An 18616-nucleotide genomic window follows, 5' to 3' on the forward strand; every position below is an offset into this window, starting at 1 on the left:
AAAGCTTTGTCTGAAACTTAGAGAAGCAGTCAGGAAAGTAGACAGCCTTTAGAAGATGATCAGCCCTTTAAGTTGAACAGACTGCTGCGTAGACTGGAACTGGCACTCTGTGTTGAGGGCGACCAATGGGAGGTCACTGGTGGGGTCAAGGATGCGAGTTGAGATAGGTGCCAGCTTGAGTTACTGATAAGTCTGTGGTAGAAGTTGATTGAAGTTTGAAGAGGTGGAAGTAGCAGGTTCTTTAAAAAATCGTCGCCAAAAATTGTAGTGACTTAGTCCAGACGTGTAGAGGATCTTTAGATGTTTATTAGTAGTAAGTTACAGGTAATCCAGTTCAATCCAGTACAAGACCAATCATAGACCCCACCAGGAGCAGCCAGTGTGGTGCTCAGCCCTTTTCAACTGACATCTCTGGCTCCCAACATTCTGTACTACATCATAGGATGAACATTCCACTGGCAAAGCAAGAGATGCAATGCATAACAACAAAGCCAGGATATTACACTGCTACCTGTGGTTTTAGCGCCTCTAATGAGGAATGTTTGAGGGATCAGTTCATGTTGGGGTGTGCGTTGAATAAGGTCAGAGAAAGCATGTGGCAAAAGGACAATCCATCCTTACAGGAGGTACTAACAATAGTCAAGACTCATGAGCATTCTAAGGCTTGTATAAATGTTATTCGCTTCTCTATCTGATAAAGGTGAAACTACAATAGTTAAGGTGGTTCAAGAGAATTCAGTCCATGAGAAGTCTTCCCTGAATTCAAAACATTTTAGCAACACAAAAACTTTTCTGGACAAATATTTTCATTGTGGTAATTTGTGGCACATGGCAAATAGCAAAGACTGTCCTGGCCAGAATATTAAATGCAAGAAATGTGGTCACAAGGTGTCACTTTGCCAAGTGTTGTAAATCAACCAAATATTTGAAGAAGAAAAGCTAGGTAGACTGTGATGATGAGGATGATGATGTTGAAGAGGTTAATAGTCTCCAGGTGAAAGAACGTACCTCAGAAGGTCCTTTGGAGGTAGTTCGGGCCAATGATGAACCTGTAAACATTTTGTTTTACTCTGGTGCCAAGGTAACACTAATAACAAAATATATTTATTATCAATATTTGAAAGGGAGGGTGAAATTGTGGTGATTTGACATAAAACCTAAGGGTTATGGAGGAGAACCTATAAAGTTACTTGGTTATTTTGGGGGCATCATTGAGTTCACTGATAGGATCATACCAGGGAAAATGTATGTCTCCATAAAAGGTGATTCTCTCATCAGTTAGTTCCACCATTGCGATTTAGATGTCTACTTGGACTTATATGTTTTATATGTCTCCATAAAAGGTAATTCTCTCGTCAGTTAGTTCCACCAATGAGACATATGTCTACTTGGACCCTAATGAGAATCCCTCTGTATCAGTTAAAGAAATGTCCTCAGTTAGGACTGTCTCAGGAGGTGGTTGTGAGTGGATGAAGGAATTCCCCAGGGTTTGGTAAACAAATTTGGGTGTCTTAAGGATTATCTACATTTAATAAGACTAAAGTCAGATGCGCAACCAAATGTAGCTTGGGTATGGAATGTTCCTTTACTGGTAAAGAATAATATGAAAATCTAACTAGATAAACTGATCTAGTGTGGCATAATAGAGGAAGTGGAGGCTACGGAGTGGCTTGCTCCGGTACTTGTGGCCAGGAAAGCCAACGGTGAAATTAGACTTTTTGTTGATTTAGGAGAACTCAACAAAGTTGTGGTGGTTGATCACTATCCCCTACCAAACATTAGTGAAATGCTGTGTTCGCTCAATAGGGCCAAACACTTCTCCCCTCTTGACCTGACATCAGATTACCATCAGGTAAAACCCCTCATCCTAAGAGCTGACGACTTTCATTACTCCCTTTGGCACTTTCAAGTTTGTGAGGATGCCCTTTTGGTTAATCTCTGCTACCTCCATTTGGGCATTTGGGCAATGGGCAATGGAGAGGATCCTGGAGGGCATGGATGGTGTCAAATTATACCAGGATGACGTGTTGGTATATGGGTCTAATCTGGATGAACAAAATAGCAGGTTACGTGAGGTGTTGTTAAGGTTGCAAAATAGTGGACTCAGTTTAAAGGTAGAAAAATGCAAATTCAATGTCACTGAAATTGAATATCTGGGTCACATGGTAACAACATCTGGCATTACACCAAAAGAGGATTGGTAAAGGCAGTCAAGAACCTGCATTCATATAAGAATAAGAAAGAACTGGTAAAGATTCTGGGGATGGCTGAATTATATAATAAATTTGTGCCCCAATTTGCTGAGAAGACTGCATGTATGAGAAGTTTGCTAAGAAAAGGGAACGAGTTCATAGGGTGCAAATTGTGTGAGGAAGAGTTTGAAAATGTTAAGGCTAATCTTGAAAAGGCAGAGGTTGGGAAGTGTTGAGACAATGTGGTGAGACTTGTTTGATGACTGATGCAAGTTCAAAAGGTCTTGGAGCTGTTTTGATGCAGAAATTCAAAGGAGATTTATATCAAGGGGATTGAGAGGAGCAGAACTTAATACTCTGAAATCGAGAAAGAAGCTTTAGCAGTTTTTTGACCTGTAAGAAAGTTTAAAAAATGTCTTTGGGGGGGCACATGTTTGTGATAAAAGCAGATCACAAACCCCTTATGGTGGTATTTTCCAAGAAACTTGTGGATTTGTATCTCACAGAATTCGCAAATGGGTGATTGCCCTCCAGGAGTTTGAATTTGACATGTCTATGTGCTGGGTACCAGTAATTTACTAGCGGATTGCTTCTCAAGGTTGGTGACACTGAAGGAAATCAAGAAAAAAATGATTTCTTTGGAGGGGAGGGATTTGAAGAAGAGGTGAAAGTTTATCATATCACTGATACTATTACACAGGAAGAAGGGTGGAGAAAGGAGTTAGTGGATGATCCAGTTCTTCAGAAAGTCATCAAGATTACTTCTGATGGTTGGGGAGACAAGAACAACTGTGAGGAAAGTATTAGAGGGTTTTGGCAGGTGTAGGATGAATTAAATATTGTAAATAGTTTTTTTGTTGAGAAGCAAACTCATACCTCCTCACAAGTTGAGAAAGAGGTTGGTGGAAAATGCCCATGCCAGTCATATGGAGATAGCCAAATCCAATGATTCTGGTGACCAGCAATGGACGTAATAATTGAAAGGCAGGTGAGGATCTGTGTAGAATTTGTATGCAGTGATAAGTTGTTGAAGTGAAGGACACAACCCATGGTCGTGAGACAATTGGCTTTGAGTCCTTGGGCAGACATAGCGGTGGACATTTTGGGTCCTGTAATGAAGATGTGACAGATATGTCATTGCATGTATTGATATGTATTCTCGTTGGCAGGATATAAAAGTAGTGAACTAAGCAGAGTCTGGCGTAATATTACCATTTTTGGAGGAATTATTTTGGGGGGAATATTCTCCTTCAACCCTTCTGACAGACAATGGGGTGCAATTCACATCTGGCGTGGTGGAGGAGTTTCTAAATGCAAGTGGCATAAAGCATAAAGAAGCCGAACGTTATTATCCTGAAAGTAACGGTGTGGTGGAATGGTTTATAAAAGTGCTAAAGGAGAGTTTGCAACAAGCAGTTGTGAGTGGAATGAACTGGGAGTGTGAGCTCAGGAAGAAGGTGCATGAATATTGTTTAGCTCAACACTCATCAACGGGAGTCACACTGTTTCAACTGTCTAAGGGCAGGCTTCCTAATAGTGAGGTGATCCCAGCTTGAGTGAATGATGAAAGAATGATGGTAGATGATCAATTAGGCAATGTGGAAGGGTGGAGAGAGAGAGAGAAGGTGAAGATGATGAGGAGGAATGGTTTGTATGATGTGCGGAAAGAAGTAAAGAGAACAATAGTGCTGGTTGGCAAACGGATTAAAATAAAATCTCCTTGGAAGGGGAAAAAGTGTCTAAGTTCAGTCATCCTGTGAAAGTTATCAAGGTGTTTAAAAATGCAGTGAAAGCAAGTGATCTTAAAATATGGAATCTGAAGAGGGTGGCTAAATTTCAATCAGCGAAGGGTGAGTCTGAGTCTCCGGCTTTAGTGTCTGGGTCTCCAGGTGCAAATGGTGCTGTGTTGGGTAATGCTCAATTAAAGGAGCATTCTGGGTTGAGATCACAATGGACCAAGAGGGCTTCTCTGCATCTGAAAGACTAGGTTTAAAACTCAAGGTTTGGGTATGTTATGCTATTATACGATATATGTTCCATTTGGTGTACATATATTTTATTGCGTTTGTATTTATAGTATTAGGAAACTCCCTTCCTTATATTTGACAATATTGGGAAGGGAGATGTGTGGTATTCTGTATACTTTTTATGATCTCTTATGTTGGAATGTCCACCTGGTTTCTAAGCTGTATTTGTTTGAGATTGCATCTCAGTTGACTGTTGAAGGTTGCTGTGGCAGGCTGGGATCTTTGTTCCTTTTATCTTATTAAAGATGATAAGCCAATCTCTATAAATCTCTGCCGTTTTCTTCTGGATTATGGCACACATTGGCCGGAGGTGCCGTTTGTGAAGTCAGCCAACATGGAAGAGGTGTTGACGTTTTTGCAGTCTTTGTTCAGCAGAGAAGAGGCCCTGGTTGAGTTTGTTATGGACAATGGGGTAAAATTTACGTCCAAGGAGTTTCAGAGGTCATGTGTCATTTGGGGGATAAAGCACATAACAGCTTCTCTTGATCATCCCTGCAGTAATGGCTTTGTGGAGCACTGCAACGGGGTCATCAAGGATAGCATTTAGTTATCTGTGGCTAATGGTTTGAATTAGGAGAAAGAACTTACTCTGAGAGCCACTACCAATGTTTCACCTAATGCCCTATTGAAAGGTAGGATGGCAACCACAAAACTAGTTAGACCCTGGGTGAATGATTTGAAAGTGTCAGGTGTCAAACTTTAGCAGGTGAAGGACAGTTGTGGGAAGGCTGAAGGAAAATATATAAGTAAGGAAGCTAAGAAGGAGGGACGTCAAACTATTTTAATAAAGGAGGTTGGGTAAAAGTCAGGTTACCAGGGATTGTGGCTTAGGGTCACTCGAAATTGTCTCAGCCAATGGAAATTGTGATGGTTAAGGGCAGAGTGATGAAACTAAGTGACGGGAAATGGTGGAACAAAGAGAAAACGTCCAAACCGAGAGGGGAAGGGAATGCTGCGAGTGAATAAAACGCAGATGGCCTGGGAGATTTCTTGGACCAGGAAGGTTGAGGTACAGTAAGATCTGTAAGATCGAAGAGAGTGCTTGCACGATTCAACAATTATTTGGGTCTTCATTTTTAACTGCGGGGGTTTTCTTCACTGTTTTTCTTGAGTGTTCTTACAGGTGCGGTGTTGTGTTCTTAAAAAATGCTTTTGTACAAGTTTAGTCTTAAAAGGGTATGACTTATTTATATCCAATATTAGTTTTTTGTACACCAGTGTGCCTATATATGTATGTAAACATTGGGCATGTGACATTCTTAGTTTGACAATGTATATGCAATATAGTGTTTAATAAGTGTTAGTCGTTTGATTATAAGGGTAAGGTGTGTTAGGTTCTGGGTTCAGAACCAGGGGCATGAACCACTTTGATAACCTGTCATGGTGGAATGTAGAGTGTTGGTAAGCTGACAGTTGCTCACTTGGCGTTTGCTGTGCTGGTCGCACCAGTACTTGCTCTAAATACATCTTGTAGACTTGTTAAATGTCTTTATTTTTCTTACTGCATCTTACAGTGTTATAGTAATTATTGTTAGTTTTATTTGTTGCGCCTTGAAGCTGCGTTTGGATGTTAATATGTTAAGATGTAGGGCTAATAGGTTATGGTGGAAAACCGTGCCAACTGGGTCAATCAAAGCAATAATTCTGGGAAATAAAGCCGGGAATACAACTTCTGTGATTAAACAACAGAATGAGGGAGCAGGCCAGCAAGTAGGGAGTCAAAAATAGGCGTTTGCTGTGGAGTCACTACTGAGCGAGCAGTAGGGATGGCCATAAAAGGGGATTTCATTATTCTGAGTAGGATGTCTTGAGAAGGTAAAAGGGGAAGACGCAATTAAAGCGGGTTGCTCTGGTTTTACTGGGCAGGTGGTTTGGGCGCTATTCTTGAGTTCATAACCCCTCCCGCGAGTCACCCGCCCACTTGATAACCGGGCTCCACAATGTTAGTCAATCCCTAACTCAAACACAGACATCAAATGGCACTGTAGAAGAAGGGGTTTCAACTGTATGTAGTTAGAAAAATTAACTATAATATCTATTCCGAGCGTCAGGCATAACAAGACAATATTATGAATGGCCGCTAGATGTCACTATCTGCCTTATTGTCTCCTAAACGCATGGAAGACTGAAACAAATATCATTGAGAACCCACAGAAGCATAATACATGAAAGGACTTAAAACACGTAAATAACCAACCTTCAGTCACATTATTGTGTGCATATATTTATGTCCTTAAGCCTGCCATACGGATTTACAGTTTGAAATCTACATGAGTTCATAATGCGGTGAACTCGACCAGTTGAACAAAGGCTAGCTTTTGTAGTTTCACCTTCAAAAGACTCCACTGAAGTATCCGGTGGCGAGAAAAAGACAAAAAGAGTTTTAGCTTAAAATGATTACCTTATTTGGAGAGACAACCACAGATAAAATAACTCCTTCATCCTCCACTTTGGATTCTGGCAGTGAGACGAAAACAGGCTCTGAAGGGTAGAGCCCCTCCTCCTTCCACACCTATAAGCGTTGCATCACAGTGTTAATAGCCCAGCAATGATCAAATGTACACCTTATCCACATTCACGTTTAAACTAGATAGAAGACTCCACCCAGACTCCAGCTGGATGCTGTTTATCCAGGAGTACATAATTAGTTTTAGATTTGTTTATGTAAGGATTTTTTTTTTACATTATCAAATTATTTACTTGACTTAATAAAAGTTCTACAAGAAATGGTAAATCTACTCTTGCTACAAAACATGTCTCACATACATTATACTCTTATGTAGAAACATATGTTTACAACATGCAAACAGAGTTAAATTATTCTGTCAGAGACGAATTACAATGTAATAGATAAACAAATTCTTGCCACTGAATGTCTACTAACAGCTATGAAGTAGCTACACTTATCATACAGATCATGGAAAATACTAGGCCTGGGCGAAGCACTACGCTACGCTCGCGTAGTTTGCGAAGTTCGCGCTACTTCGCGCTACGCGAACTGCACGTAGCACAGTGCGAACACGCGTAGCGTAGTGTTGCGTAGTGCTGCGGTCATTTTTTGCTTGCTCGCGGTCCTCAACGTCAAGTTGGCGACCGCGAGCAAGCAAAATGACATCCTGGCGAGACTTTTTCCTTGTTCGCGAGCATGGAAAATAAACCTCCCGGCGAGATTCCCAACGCGAGAAGGTCAGGTTTCTCATTGCGAGGGGTCGCGTATGCTCGCGACCGCTCGCGATGAGAAACTACCAGTTCGCGTTGAGAAAGCTGCAGCTCGAGTAAAAATCTACTCGAGCAGCAGAAAACTACAGCTCGCACTGTGCAAGATGCCATTTTCAATGATTGCACAGTGCCGGTTGCTTGTCCGCACTGTGCAATCATTGAAAACAACATCTTGCACAGTGCGAACATGTTACTTCGCAGTTCGCGAAGTGCTACGCGTAGCTCGCGTAGTGCGAACTTCACTTTGCGTAGCTTCGCGAAGTGCTACTTCGCGAACTACGCCCACCCTTAGAAAATACTTCCATGCGCTGGAAAAATTTGTCTTTCATTGTTCCTTTTATGTAAGTTATGGTCAATGAGGGCCAGCTGTGACATGTTGGGTAATCCAGCATCCTAATGTCAAATAGTAGGATGATTTCAATTTTTAAAATTTTCTGTGGACCCCCACTGAATCCTCACTTGAATCGGGGGCTCCAGGCCAACTGAGTCATTATTGGAAGTCTGGGAACCCTCGCCCCAAGCAATTTCTCTGATTTGAACTTCAAAACAATACACAAAAATATGTGTGCACTAAACAAATGCTCTAATATCTGAATATTTATTTCACAATCAAATATAGAACAAGTTTCCAAATTTCCAATTTAGATTTTTTATTTGTATACTTTATTTTTTGTATTATATTAATTTTCATATCATTTAATTTTGTAAAACAGTCACAGACCCCCCCCTGAATAAGCCTCTCAGACCCACAGGGTTTATCGTACCACAGATAAAGAACCAATGTTTACATGTTGAAAGTGCATTTTTCAATCAGCATGTCACAATGTTTTAATGAAATATAAGAGTAAGATATTTGAGAACTCACTTAAAACGTGTCATTTTTTTTTCTACAGCACTTACCATACATTCTATGAGAAGATGAACCCCCTCGTTTGGTTCCTTTCTAAATAATTATTTTTAAAGTTTTACCAGTTTGATTCAATCAAGATGGCTTCAGATGTGCCATACATTTGTCATAAGTAACACTGTTAGCGCTCTAGTTGTTCTTTAGAACACTCTGGGAGGCTGCAGTAGAACACAAGGGAATCAACTGACAGGCTGCTTCTGTTGGAAGTACATGTTTTACTGAGAATGTCAGACTTCATTCTCATATGGCTGACAAAAATAGTGTGAATTTACAGAAAATATGCTCTCATTTTAGCTTCTGGAGCACCTTCCATAACCTCCATAGGAAAATCATGAGAGAACAGTTTTCTCTCAAACATGATTTATGAACTCCCAGCTGAAGGCTTTTTCACAGGGTAAGATAACCTTAGAACACACCACAACTGCTAACAAAATTAGAATGGTACCATCAACAAATGATTTCTCTTATTTGTGATTCTCAAAACCTGTCATTCACTACGATGCAATTCAGTGGGGTGCTATCATGTATATTGGCCCCAAGATGGCTGCCAGCACGTCCTGGGTGAAGTGCTAACAGTTACCATGAGATCTGTGCTTAGGCTCCGCCCAGATATACAAATTTCTTTTTTCTTTAATTACTTAAAAACTACTGAACGGAATTACACCTACCTTTCTGCCAAATTTGGTGTGATTCTGTCCAGGGGTTCAAGCTCCAGGAGTGCCTAAAGACTCTAAGGAAATTAGCATGGGAAAACATTATTTTTATTCCTCACCCTTTTTTTTTGCAAATCCCGCTTGACAGATCACCCTGAAACTTTCCATGCACAACAATGTGCTGCTAATAACTTTGGCCCGGTTCAATGAATCTCCATGAAACCGTCCACAAAAGTGCTACTTTTTTGCTAGTTTGCGCATGGGAAGTTTCAGGGTGATCCTTCAAGTGTGGGGTTAGAAAAAGGGGGTCCAAAAAACACGTTTTCCTCATTTATTTTTCACCTAGGGAACGTTAAACACTGTTACAGCCCAAACCGCTGAATGGATGTACACCAAATTTGACAGAAAGCTAAATCTTAGTCCAGAAAGAGTGCTTTTTAGGTCTCACCTGAGACAGCGCTTTAGCGCTGCTCTGGCGAGACTTATAGTAAGCGAGTTTTGGAAGTGCAAACGAGTGCTTTCAGGCCTCCAAATACAGTGCATGTGTGCCGGGCGCGCGCACCATTTGGAGGCCTGAAAGCACTCGTTTTCTTTCACTTTCGCCTGTCACACAGCCGTGCTTTGAAGTGTGATCGCGATTGCGATCACTTACATTTCGCGGGCGCTTTGATGTTTTCAGTGAGCCGCGCGGCCACTGAGGACATCAAAGCGCCCGTGAACACCATTTGCCACCCCCTTCCTGCTTGTTTTAAAGTTTACAGACTCTCAATTTACTGCAAAAAACGAGAGCTGGGTGCACATGCCCACGTAAAGAATTCAAAGACAAATTTATCGCTCACTATTATCACTGGGTGCCAAATCCTCCTTCCACCCCAATAGCAGGCGGCAGCAGTACACCCTGGTCTGTCCAACCAAAAGGCACATGCAGACTCTACAGCCTATCAGCTTTACAGGACTGTGATGCGCTAATAGTGGCTGAATGTCTCCAATGCTCCAATCCCGAGCCACTTTACACATTAGCAGTACCGCCCCCTCCAGATTACCCTCAGAATCCGTTAAATCGTGAGATTGGTTGTTAAACGACCGGAAGTACCTACGTTACGAACCAATAGCATGCGTTAACGATCAGCTACGGACATGAGGCTTGATTCACGGATGGTCCCTGTAAGTAGCTGTATTGCTGCTAATTTTTATTTGCTTATGTGTGCCAATTTGCTCGGTTTTAATTTTTTATGAGTGACATTTCAGTACCGTGTATGAGAAAAGAACAAAGCAGTAATATAGAAACTGCCCCATACACGTCAGAAATGATTCCTTTTTGTGCACGGTAATAATCTAGAAACTTCCTTAAACAACCACAGCGTTCTGTAACTTCTTACAGAAGGTCGCAATTTTCCTTTTCCTTGTTATACAAACATCTGTGGTGCCATAATAAACAACATGCACTGCAATTTGGTATCTGGCTTTCAACAGAAGGCACGACAGCACGCATATAATGTCATTTGGTAAACATGTAGGTGAAGTTCTAAAAAACTACTTTAAAAAGAAACACACCCTGCTGACTTTTAAGGTTGAATTAAATCAAAACATCTATCCAAAGTGGAACAGTCGTTCCTTGCCATAACTATCCTTAACAAGCATTTGCAATGCATTAGGTCTCGCATTTACGCGAGTTTGAGCTATTGGCATTGTAAATGACAATGCCAATAGGCATTGTTATTTGCAATGTCAATAGCTCAAACTCGCGTAAATGCGAGACCTAATGCATTGCAAATGCTTGTTATATTTTGGTGTACATCCGTTCAGTAGTTTTGGAGAAATTAAGGCTAAAAAATGTGAATATTTAACTCTGAGGATGATCCGTGGAATCAACAGATCTCAAAGCGAGATCTGACTGGCTGGCTGCCACCACCTCAACCAGGAAGTGGTGGCAGGCATCTTAGGACTTGGGACTCAGTCCCGATGCCTAAAAAAGGTAGAAGACACAAGGGGGCAGGGTAGGAATACCCTGACCCCGTAGACCTGATAGTGGGTCCCAGAAAGACCCCGCCTGTAGGCAAAAAACATTTTTTCTAAATTTTACCCCAGATTTGCAAAGGGTATGTGACTCCATGGCAAAAAAAGAAAGAAATAAAGAAGCATGGTCTACCACACTTCACTTTTAACCCCCCAGGGTTAGGGTAGATGCTGCATGTTATTTTTTTTGGGGGGGGGGGATTCGCATGTGCCCACCACCAGTCCGTTTTCTGCCCCAATAACCCCATCCCCTTACGCCTTAAGAATGTTTAGGGGGGCACATGGACCCCTCTCACGGCCATTTTCGGCCCCGGGGAACCCATCCCCTGGGGATAGTAATATGTTTATGGGGAGGGGTGTACGCAGACCCCTTCCCTAAGCCAACTTTGGCCCCAGGGACCCTATCCCCCATGGCCCAAAATATTTCAATGGGGAGGAGGGCATGCAAGCCCCTAGGCTGTTTTTGGACCCGGGGACACCATCCCATGGGACCCACTGTATTTTTTTAAAGGGACAAGGGCCGCATGGAACACTTCCCTGAGCCTCTAAAGGCCCTGGGGACCCCATCCCCTGGGACCACTAAACTAATCAGAGATGCCATCAGGGATGTCATAGTACATGTCATGAGTAATGTCATATGGGAGGTTACAAGCAGTGACCGGTGGTGGTGCAAGTTATAGTTAGCTCTGCAACTATGACTGACGAATTTCTGTGTATTTATAGTACAAAATGTTAATGAGATCTTTTTATCACACCTAACTATAATGATACTTTAACTTTTTTTTTTTCCAGTGAATTTATAGTGTCTCTTTTATGTAAACGAATATTTAATTACAATAGGTAAATCCAACGCCCCACTATCCACAGCCATTGGTCCATGCACGATGGAGGGTAGGCTACAGGGCCTGACCTGAGGCCAATTCCCACATGCTGCCAACCTCTGTAAAGGCAGCTATAACCACACATTATGCAGGGACTTCGGTCATGCATGAAGGGGGGTTGGCTAAAAGGCCTGGCCTGTGGTCTGGCCCTGCGGGTAACCCCTCAGCTTGCAGTCACTCCCACCCTGCGCATGGTCTATGGCCTGCGGCCTGGCCAGGCCCTGTGACCAACCCCCCAAAGGCAGTCAACCCCACACTGCACATGGCCTTCTGCCGTGCACGGCGGGGGTCTGTCACAGGGCCTGGCCCTGGAGACCCAATCCTCCAGGGACTTTTTTTTAAGGGGGAGGTGTGAGAAAAAGGCATTCTGTTGCAGCACCCCTACACTTTTTGCCTGGTTTTTGATGCAACTTTGACTGTAGAGCACTGGATCCCTGCTGTCCAGGTTCCCAGTACCAGTGTTCTTTACCTAAAACTGTTCCACAATTGGGCCTTCAGGCACCCTGTAAGTCCCTACTAAATGGTACCTGGGTACCTAGGGCATTGTGACTAAAGAGGGTCCCCTAGGGATACTCACCTAGGCTAGGTAGACTGCCACTGCAGCATGCTTGGCCTGGTGCAGACAAAATGCCAGTGTGCCATACCAACTTGCGCTGCCTAAGTAAGGTAAGTAACCCGTCCAGCAGGCCTTACAGCGCTAAATCAGGGTGCACTATACCACAGGTGTGGGCATATCTTCACAAGCAGATGTGCCCCTACAATATCCATTCTTAGATATTGTAAATGCCAGAAAAGCCATAGAGAGTACAAGGATTGGAAACTCGTGCTCTCCAGCACCAGGATGACTTTTTTTAACCCAGGAGTGTTTGGTACCAAATTACTCCTCTCAATAAACTCAAACTCACGCTGATGCCAGTGTGGGATTTATTATACCATGTACTCTGAGGGCACCTCAGAGGTGCCCCTAGAAAACTACCAACCCTAGTGTGGTCACAGATTGGCTGTAGGCAGCCTGCCACCACCAGACATGTTTCTGGACCTATGGGTCGAGAGCCTCTGCTCTGTGGGACCAGAAACAATGCACATGCTGGGAGGAGGTGTCACACTTCCTCCCCCTGGATGGACAAAGTTCTTGAGAGGAATACTTCTAAAGCCATCTGCCTTTGTAATGCGACTGTGTTGGACTTCATCCCGGAACTTTTTGCCTTCTCCCTAGCCTTTTTTCTGACTTGGTGATGGTGGTTTTAGGACTCTGGGCACTTCAGCACTGCTGTTCAGTGTAAAGTGCATGTGCTCTCTGTGTTAAATAAGGTAAGATTAGTCTACAACTATTTGGCCTACATGATTTACCTGTCAGTCCCCAGTAATGTGATATCTAATGTACCTGGGGCCAGTAAATTAAATGCTACTGGTGGGCTGGCAGCGCTGATTACCCCAGCCACCAAAGTAGCCTCTCAAACCTATCTCAGGCCTCTGCCATTGCAGGGCCTGTGCGCGCAGTGCGACTGCTGCTGTGATGTGGCACTTAAAGTGTGTGTCATGTCCGTGACCCCCCTTTCACTGCATGTCAGTCACCCCTATGGGAGGCTCTAGCTAGCCCTATGGGCAGGGTGCATTGTAGGTGCATTGTAGGTGAAAGGTAGGACATGTACCTTAAGTGTGTGACATGTCCGGATAGTGACAAACAGCCATTTTGGTTTCTCACTACTGTGAGGCTGCCTTCCCATAGGAATGCATTGGGGATCTCCTGATAGGTGTTTCAGTGGTAATTCCTGATATGAGAGGAGCAGCCTGCTCAAGTTTGGTATATTTGGAATAGTGATAATAAATGCTACGCAATGGTGTGCGCAGATTTATTAAAACTATTTTAGAAATGCCACTTTTAGAAGTTGGCATTTCTGTGTGCTATGTGTCTGCCTGCCTGATGTGAATTGCATGTCTGGCCTTTGAGTGACAGGGGCTGGTGAGGTGTGTGTGGCTCCAGTGTGGGCAGGGTGGGTCAGCACTAGGCTGAATGGGGCATCTGCATTTGGAGTAGTGGGAGGAGAAGTGCCTGGTCTCTGAATAGGTCTGAGCCTAACCCGTACAATGCTATCTCCGCCCCCTGTGGTGTGTCTGATCACCGAGCCCCCACTTGACAAAGGGGAAGAGGAGTCTTGCAAACAAAGTGCTCCAATTCCCCCCGAACCAGTTGGGACTGGTTCCCCCAAAGCCCTGTACTGCAGACAAAGAAGAATATGTGTATAAGTACTGGGGCTGTGACCCCATGTTTGGTGGTGTTGTTCCTGTGCTTGAGGGGCTTGCTGTTGCTGGGCCTCAGGAGGAACCGCCACAAGGGACTGCCTCCCTGCTGGAGGGCCCTGTGTGCTGGCCTGCCTGGGCCCAGCTTTGCCTCCTTCCCCTCTAAGTACTTTGGGACTTTAGTGCCTTGAGAGCGCTCTGCTTTTCTTCTGCGGAGAAGAGCGTGGGCTTCGCAATGCAGAGCTGCCGCCTATTTGGAGGGAATCCCGACGTGGGGATTCCCCCGCATTCCTGCCAAGCGGAGCAGGAGCCCACCCCACTTTTTGCATATTTTTGATAGCGGGTGCCCACCCGCATTGCCGCTGTATTGGCGGGTGCCCTCCCGCTTATGGCTTTATTTTAAGGCGGGTGCCCACCCCGCATTGTGGCGCTGCAGAGGAAGTCACCGCCGCCGTCCGATCCAAAAAGCGGAAGCCAGGTACGTCCGCCTGACGGTGGGCGGGGCCGGCGACGTGTGCCGGAGCCTCGCGGGCTCCATTTCCGCCTCCCCCGTAGCTGAAGGAAGGAGGAGGCAACCCAGAAGCTGACTCCCGGCCATTCGGCCGATCGTGTTTACTGAAGAACGGGGCCCCCTTGTACTATTGGGAGCCCCGCGGGATGTCAATAGGCAGAAGAGCGCAGTCCCTGGCAGAGCCCTGGTGAGTGGGGGCTCTTCTGGTGCCTGCCGCCCGGGACCGGAGGAGTCCTGCCCAGAGCCCAGTGAGTGGGGCTCATGTGGGCACAGTGTTGGTGCCAAACAAAGGCACAGAGAAGAGCCCGGTGAACGGGGCTCCAGAGGCGCTGCCAGTGCCTCTTTGTTATACTCACAGCTGCGCTGCCGTAGTGGGCAGCTGCAACGTTTTGTCATATTTGTTTAGGTAGAGCCCCAGTGGGGGCCCAGAGGGCAATGTGAGTGCCAGTGTCTACCTTTATTCCCCAGCTGCACCGCACCAGCGCGGGCGGCTGCAACGTTGCAACGTTGGCCACATTTATTTTGCCAAGTCCCAGTGGGGACCAAGAGGGTACAGTGAGTGCCAGTGCCTACAGTTACTTTCACAGCTGCACCGCAATTAGGCCAGTTCATTTTTGGGAGTCCCAGTTGCGCACTTTGATTCTGCTGCATTGGCAGCCCAGCCCTGACATTTTGGACATAGGGCATTTTAGCCCCTAGAGAAGGCCAGTTGGCCTGGGGTCGGTGGTAGGTTGGTAGGGCGCAAGGCCCTAATGTGATTTATGTGATGATATGCCAAATGTGATTTATGCACCCTGATCTGCGCCGAATGTGTTTATGCTTGTGAGGATCATTGCATAATGTGTTTAGGCTTATGATGCTTATTGCATAGTGTGATTTATGTTGCAGGATATAATGCGGATTACAGTATATTGCATGTAGTTACTAGTTGTGTTCTACATGTACTATTTGTGCTTTGTGATGGTTCTGACAATGGCCCAATTGGCCCTGTCATGTGTATATAATCCACTGTGAATATTGCCTAGTGCCAGTTGGCACAGTGTAAATGTGTGATTAGGTTTCTAATGTGTTTATGATAATACAAAGGCTATGCTTTATATAACTTTGTGTGGAGTTTCTTTTGTAGTGTGCCTATTGTTTTGCTTCTGTGTGAGTGTGTTGCGCAAACGCATTACACATTGCCTCTGGGATAAGCCTGATTCCTCGTGCAAAGCTACCAAGGGGGTGAGCAGCGGTTATCTTTAGCGTGTAACTCCCTTGCCCTTACTAGAGTGGTGGTTTCTGCCTGGCTGCTGCTAGTAGCAGATGGCAGCCCCCAATTTACACCCCCACTTTGGGCGGGAATACCTAAGAGGAATAGGCGGTGTGCCCACCTCTGCCAACTCCACCCCTAAGGCGGGGGAGGCGAGGTGAAGCATGTCTTTCAGTCTCCAATCAAGGCTAGGACTATGCCCCCTCCCACAGGAGTGACGGTGCTCCTTTTCTGCCAACACGCCCACCCAATTGAAATGCGAGCAGAGCATCGTTTGGCCATGATGGTGACTGCTACATATTAGTTCGTCCAATTTGGACATATAGCCATATTTTTCTAGCCGTCACCGCCTGGCAAATCGTGGCAGTAAGGAACGGTATAAAACTGTAAAAAACACAAAATACCCCCTTCACCATGGGAGATGACGTCCATGGTGAGGGGGCATTGTCTTTTTTATTTTAAAAAGAAAATCCGGCTTCAGTATTTTCTTTTTGAAAATACAAAAAAAAAAAACTGTTTGGTGCAAGGCTCCATCATGTTGACGGAGACCTGCACCAAACTGCAACAAGCATTTGCACTGCAAGAGGTCTCGCATTTGTCAGAGTTAGAGCTATTGGCGTTGTAAATGACACTGTCTTTTATCTATGTGTTTTGGTTTGGACTGTAGTGGATGTATAAAAAGATACACAGCTGCAGCACTACCTAGAGGACTTAGAATGAGGAACTACCAATGGGACCAGAGAAGCAGCTGCAGCACTGTCTAGAGGAGTAAGAACGAGGAATTACCACTGGGAACAGAGAACTAGCTAGCAGCACTGGCCAGAGGACTAAGAATGAAGAATTATCAGTGGCGACAGAGATGCAGCTGCAGCACTGCCTAGGGGACGGAGAATGGGGAATTACCACTGGGAACAGAAACACAGCTTCAGCACTGCCTATAGGACTTAGAATGAAGGAGTTACCGACGCGCAAGTGGAGACAGCGTGCCAGACAAGTCGTCTCTCCGACACTAGACACTGATTGCAGTAGGCACAGCTTGTTCAAGTTACTCTGTTGCTTGCTTCTTCCGTTTTCTCCTTCACTGTCACCTTCTGTCAAAACCCTGTGCCCTTAATAGCTTAGTGGGCTAAGGCACTACTTGCAGAACTTGTATCACAGTAGTGTTTCTGCAACATAGGCTGTAACCCTCCAAGCTACCTGCATAAAATGCACATCTGTTTAGCACCTGGTTACAAGCTGTGCTTCACAGCAGGTACAATAGCCTTCTATTTGGTTTTGGGATCAGTCAAAGCTGTGATTAGGCAACTTACAGATCTCTCTTGAAAGAGATTGAAGCCCAGAGTTATCTCCTCTCTCTTATGCCACAGAACGCACTGATCTCAGTGATACTGCCTGCTCGTGCCCAGCCAATAACGAACGAGAGCCCTGCCTGGTTTTCAGGCTTGGCTGACTGAGGGCCTATAACGAGGCATAGGGCCGCTCCAGCCCTCCTCAGTAAAAGGAAATAAACATCTTACCATCAGTATCACGCGCCCTACCATCCCATTCCACTTCTTGCTATCTCTTTAGTATTCAAATAACCATTACGTGACTGCCTGTCATGGCGCCAGGTGAAGTTAAATACTCAGTGAGCCTGTAAATAATTCGCCATTGCCTTTTCTTTCTCCCGAGGTAAGCACTGCACTGAAGTCAGACTTCTACGGTTTTGACTTGCTTGACTCGACAGGTCACAAAGCTTAAAACAGTCTGACAAACAAACCGATTTCTGTGGTTTATTTTGAGGCTATTAAAGTGTGTGTGGTGACGCACTGGTCGTTCACATAGCTGGGTGAGTGAACGTTCACTGCTGATATCTCTCTTTTTCTCTCTCGTTTTCTCTGCCTGTGTTCCTGGTGTGTATGCTGGTAGGAAGTGGCAAGGAGCTGCATGATCGTCCGCTGCCGCTTTTCATCCTTCTCATACCGATAAGTTGGTTAATGCATATACCATACGGGAGACCTAAGTATGCACTCTGACGCTTAGGGGCTGGAACACTGTGTGGGCTGCCTGGAATTGAATTCCTTTTGAAGCTAGGCGACAATCAGAGGATGAGCGGAGGAGTCTGCGACCCGAGGGTGATGGAGACACTGCTAAACATAGTGTATATGGGCCCATGGGGTTATACGCAGACAAATTACCAGGCCGAGGAGCTGCTGGGAGGGGGGGCAAGCTGGGGCAGTGGCACACATTGTAGAGTCCTGTACCAATATTCAACATTTTTATAGGGAGCGTGTTTCAGTTACTGAGATCATAGGGTCACTTAAGGAAGATGCTAAGGGGGGGAGCAATCAATATGTTTTATTCTGTAATTGTTCACCGGAAAGCCAATTAAGATCATTGAAAGATAGCAGTATATGATAACCTTATAACCTAAAATGGTTATACTAAGAGAGAAAATCGCAAAGCTAAAACACGAGTGTTATCACCAAAAACTAGTAACCTAAGAGATATCTGGAGCTGTATATTCTAAAATGGAGCAAAACTTAAGTATGTGACCACCAAAAATGTAACACTCAAAGAAAATTCAGGATACCGAGATGAAAAGACTAAAAGGACACTTGGCACTATGCTAGTGATAACCAAAGTGAATAACGGACAAACTAAAATAAAATAAAAGAAGCAATGTGGTCCGTCGAGAAGGAGACAGGATGAAATGCTGAGCCTTGGCAGCGCTGCGC

At 44.6% G+C, this 18616-nt stretch overlaps 1 protein-coding gene across 1 annotated transcript in view; it reads right to left on the bottom strand.

The window, feature by feature from the left end:
• LOC146856880 (carotenoid-cleaving dioxygenase, mitochondrial-like) overlaps positions 1–18616 on the bottom strand; it is a 165022-nt gene that overhangs the window by 10679 nt on the left and 135727 nt on the right. The window contains exon 11 of the mRNA XM_085647337.1: positions 6621–6731. Within this exon, the coding sequence (XP_085503463.1) occupies positions 6621–6731 (111 nt within the window). The remainder of the gene's footprint in view (positions 1–6620; positions 6732–18616) is intronic.

Source organism: Triturus cristatus, chromosome 3_2 (genome assembly GCF_964204655.1).
Source record: "Triturus cristatus chromosome 3_2, aTriCri1.1, whole genome shotgun sequence".
Taxonomy (NCBI): domain Eukaryota; kingdom Metazoa; phylum Chordata; class Amphibia; order Caudata; family Salamandridae; genus Triturus; species Triturus cristatus.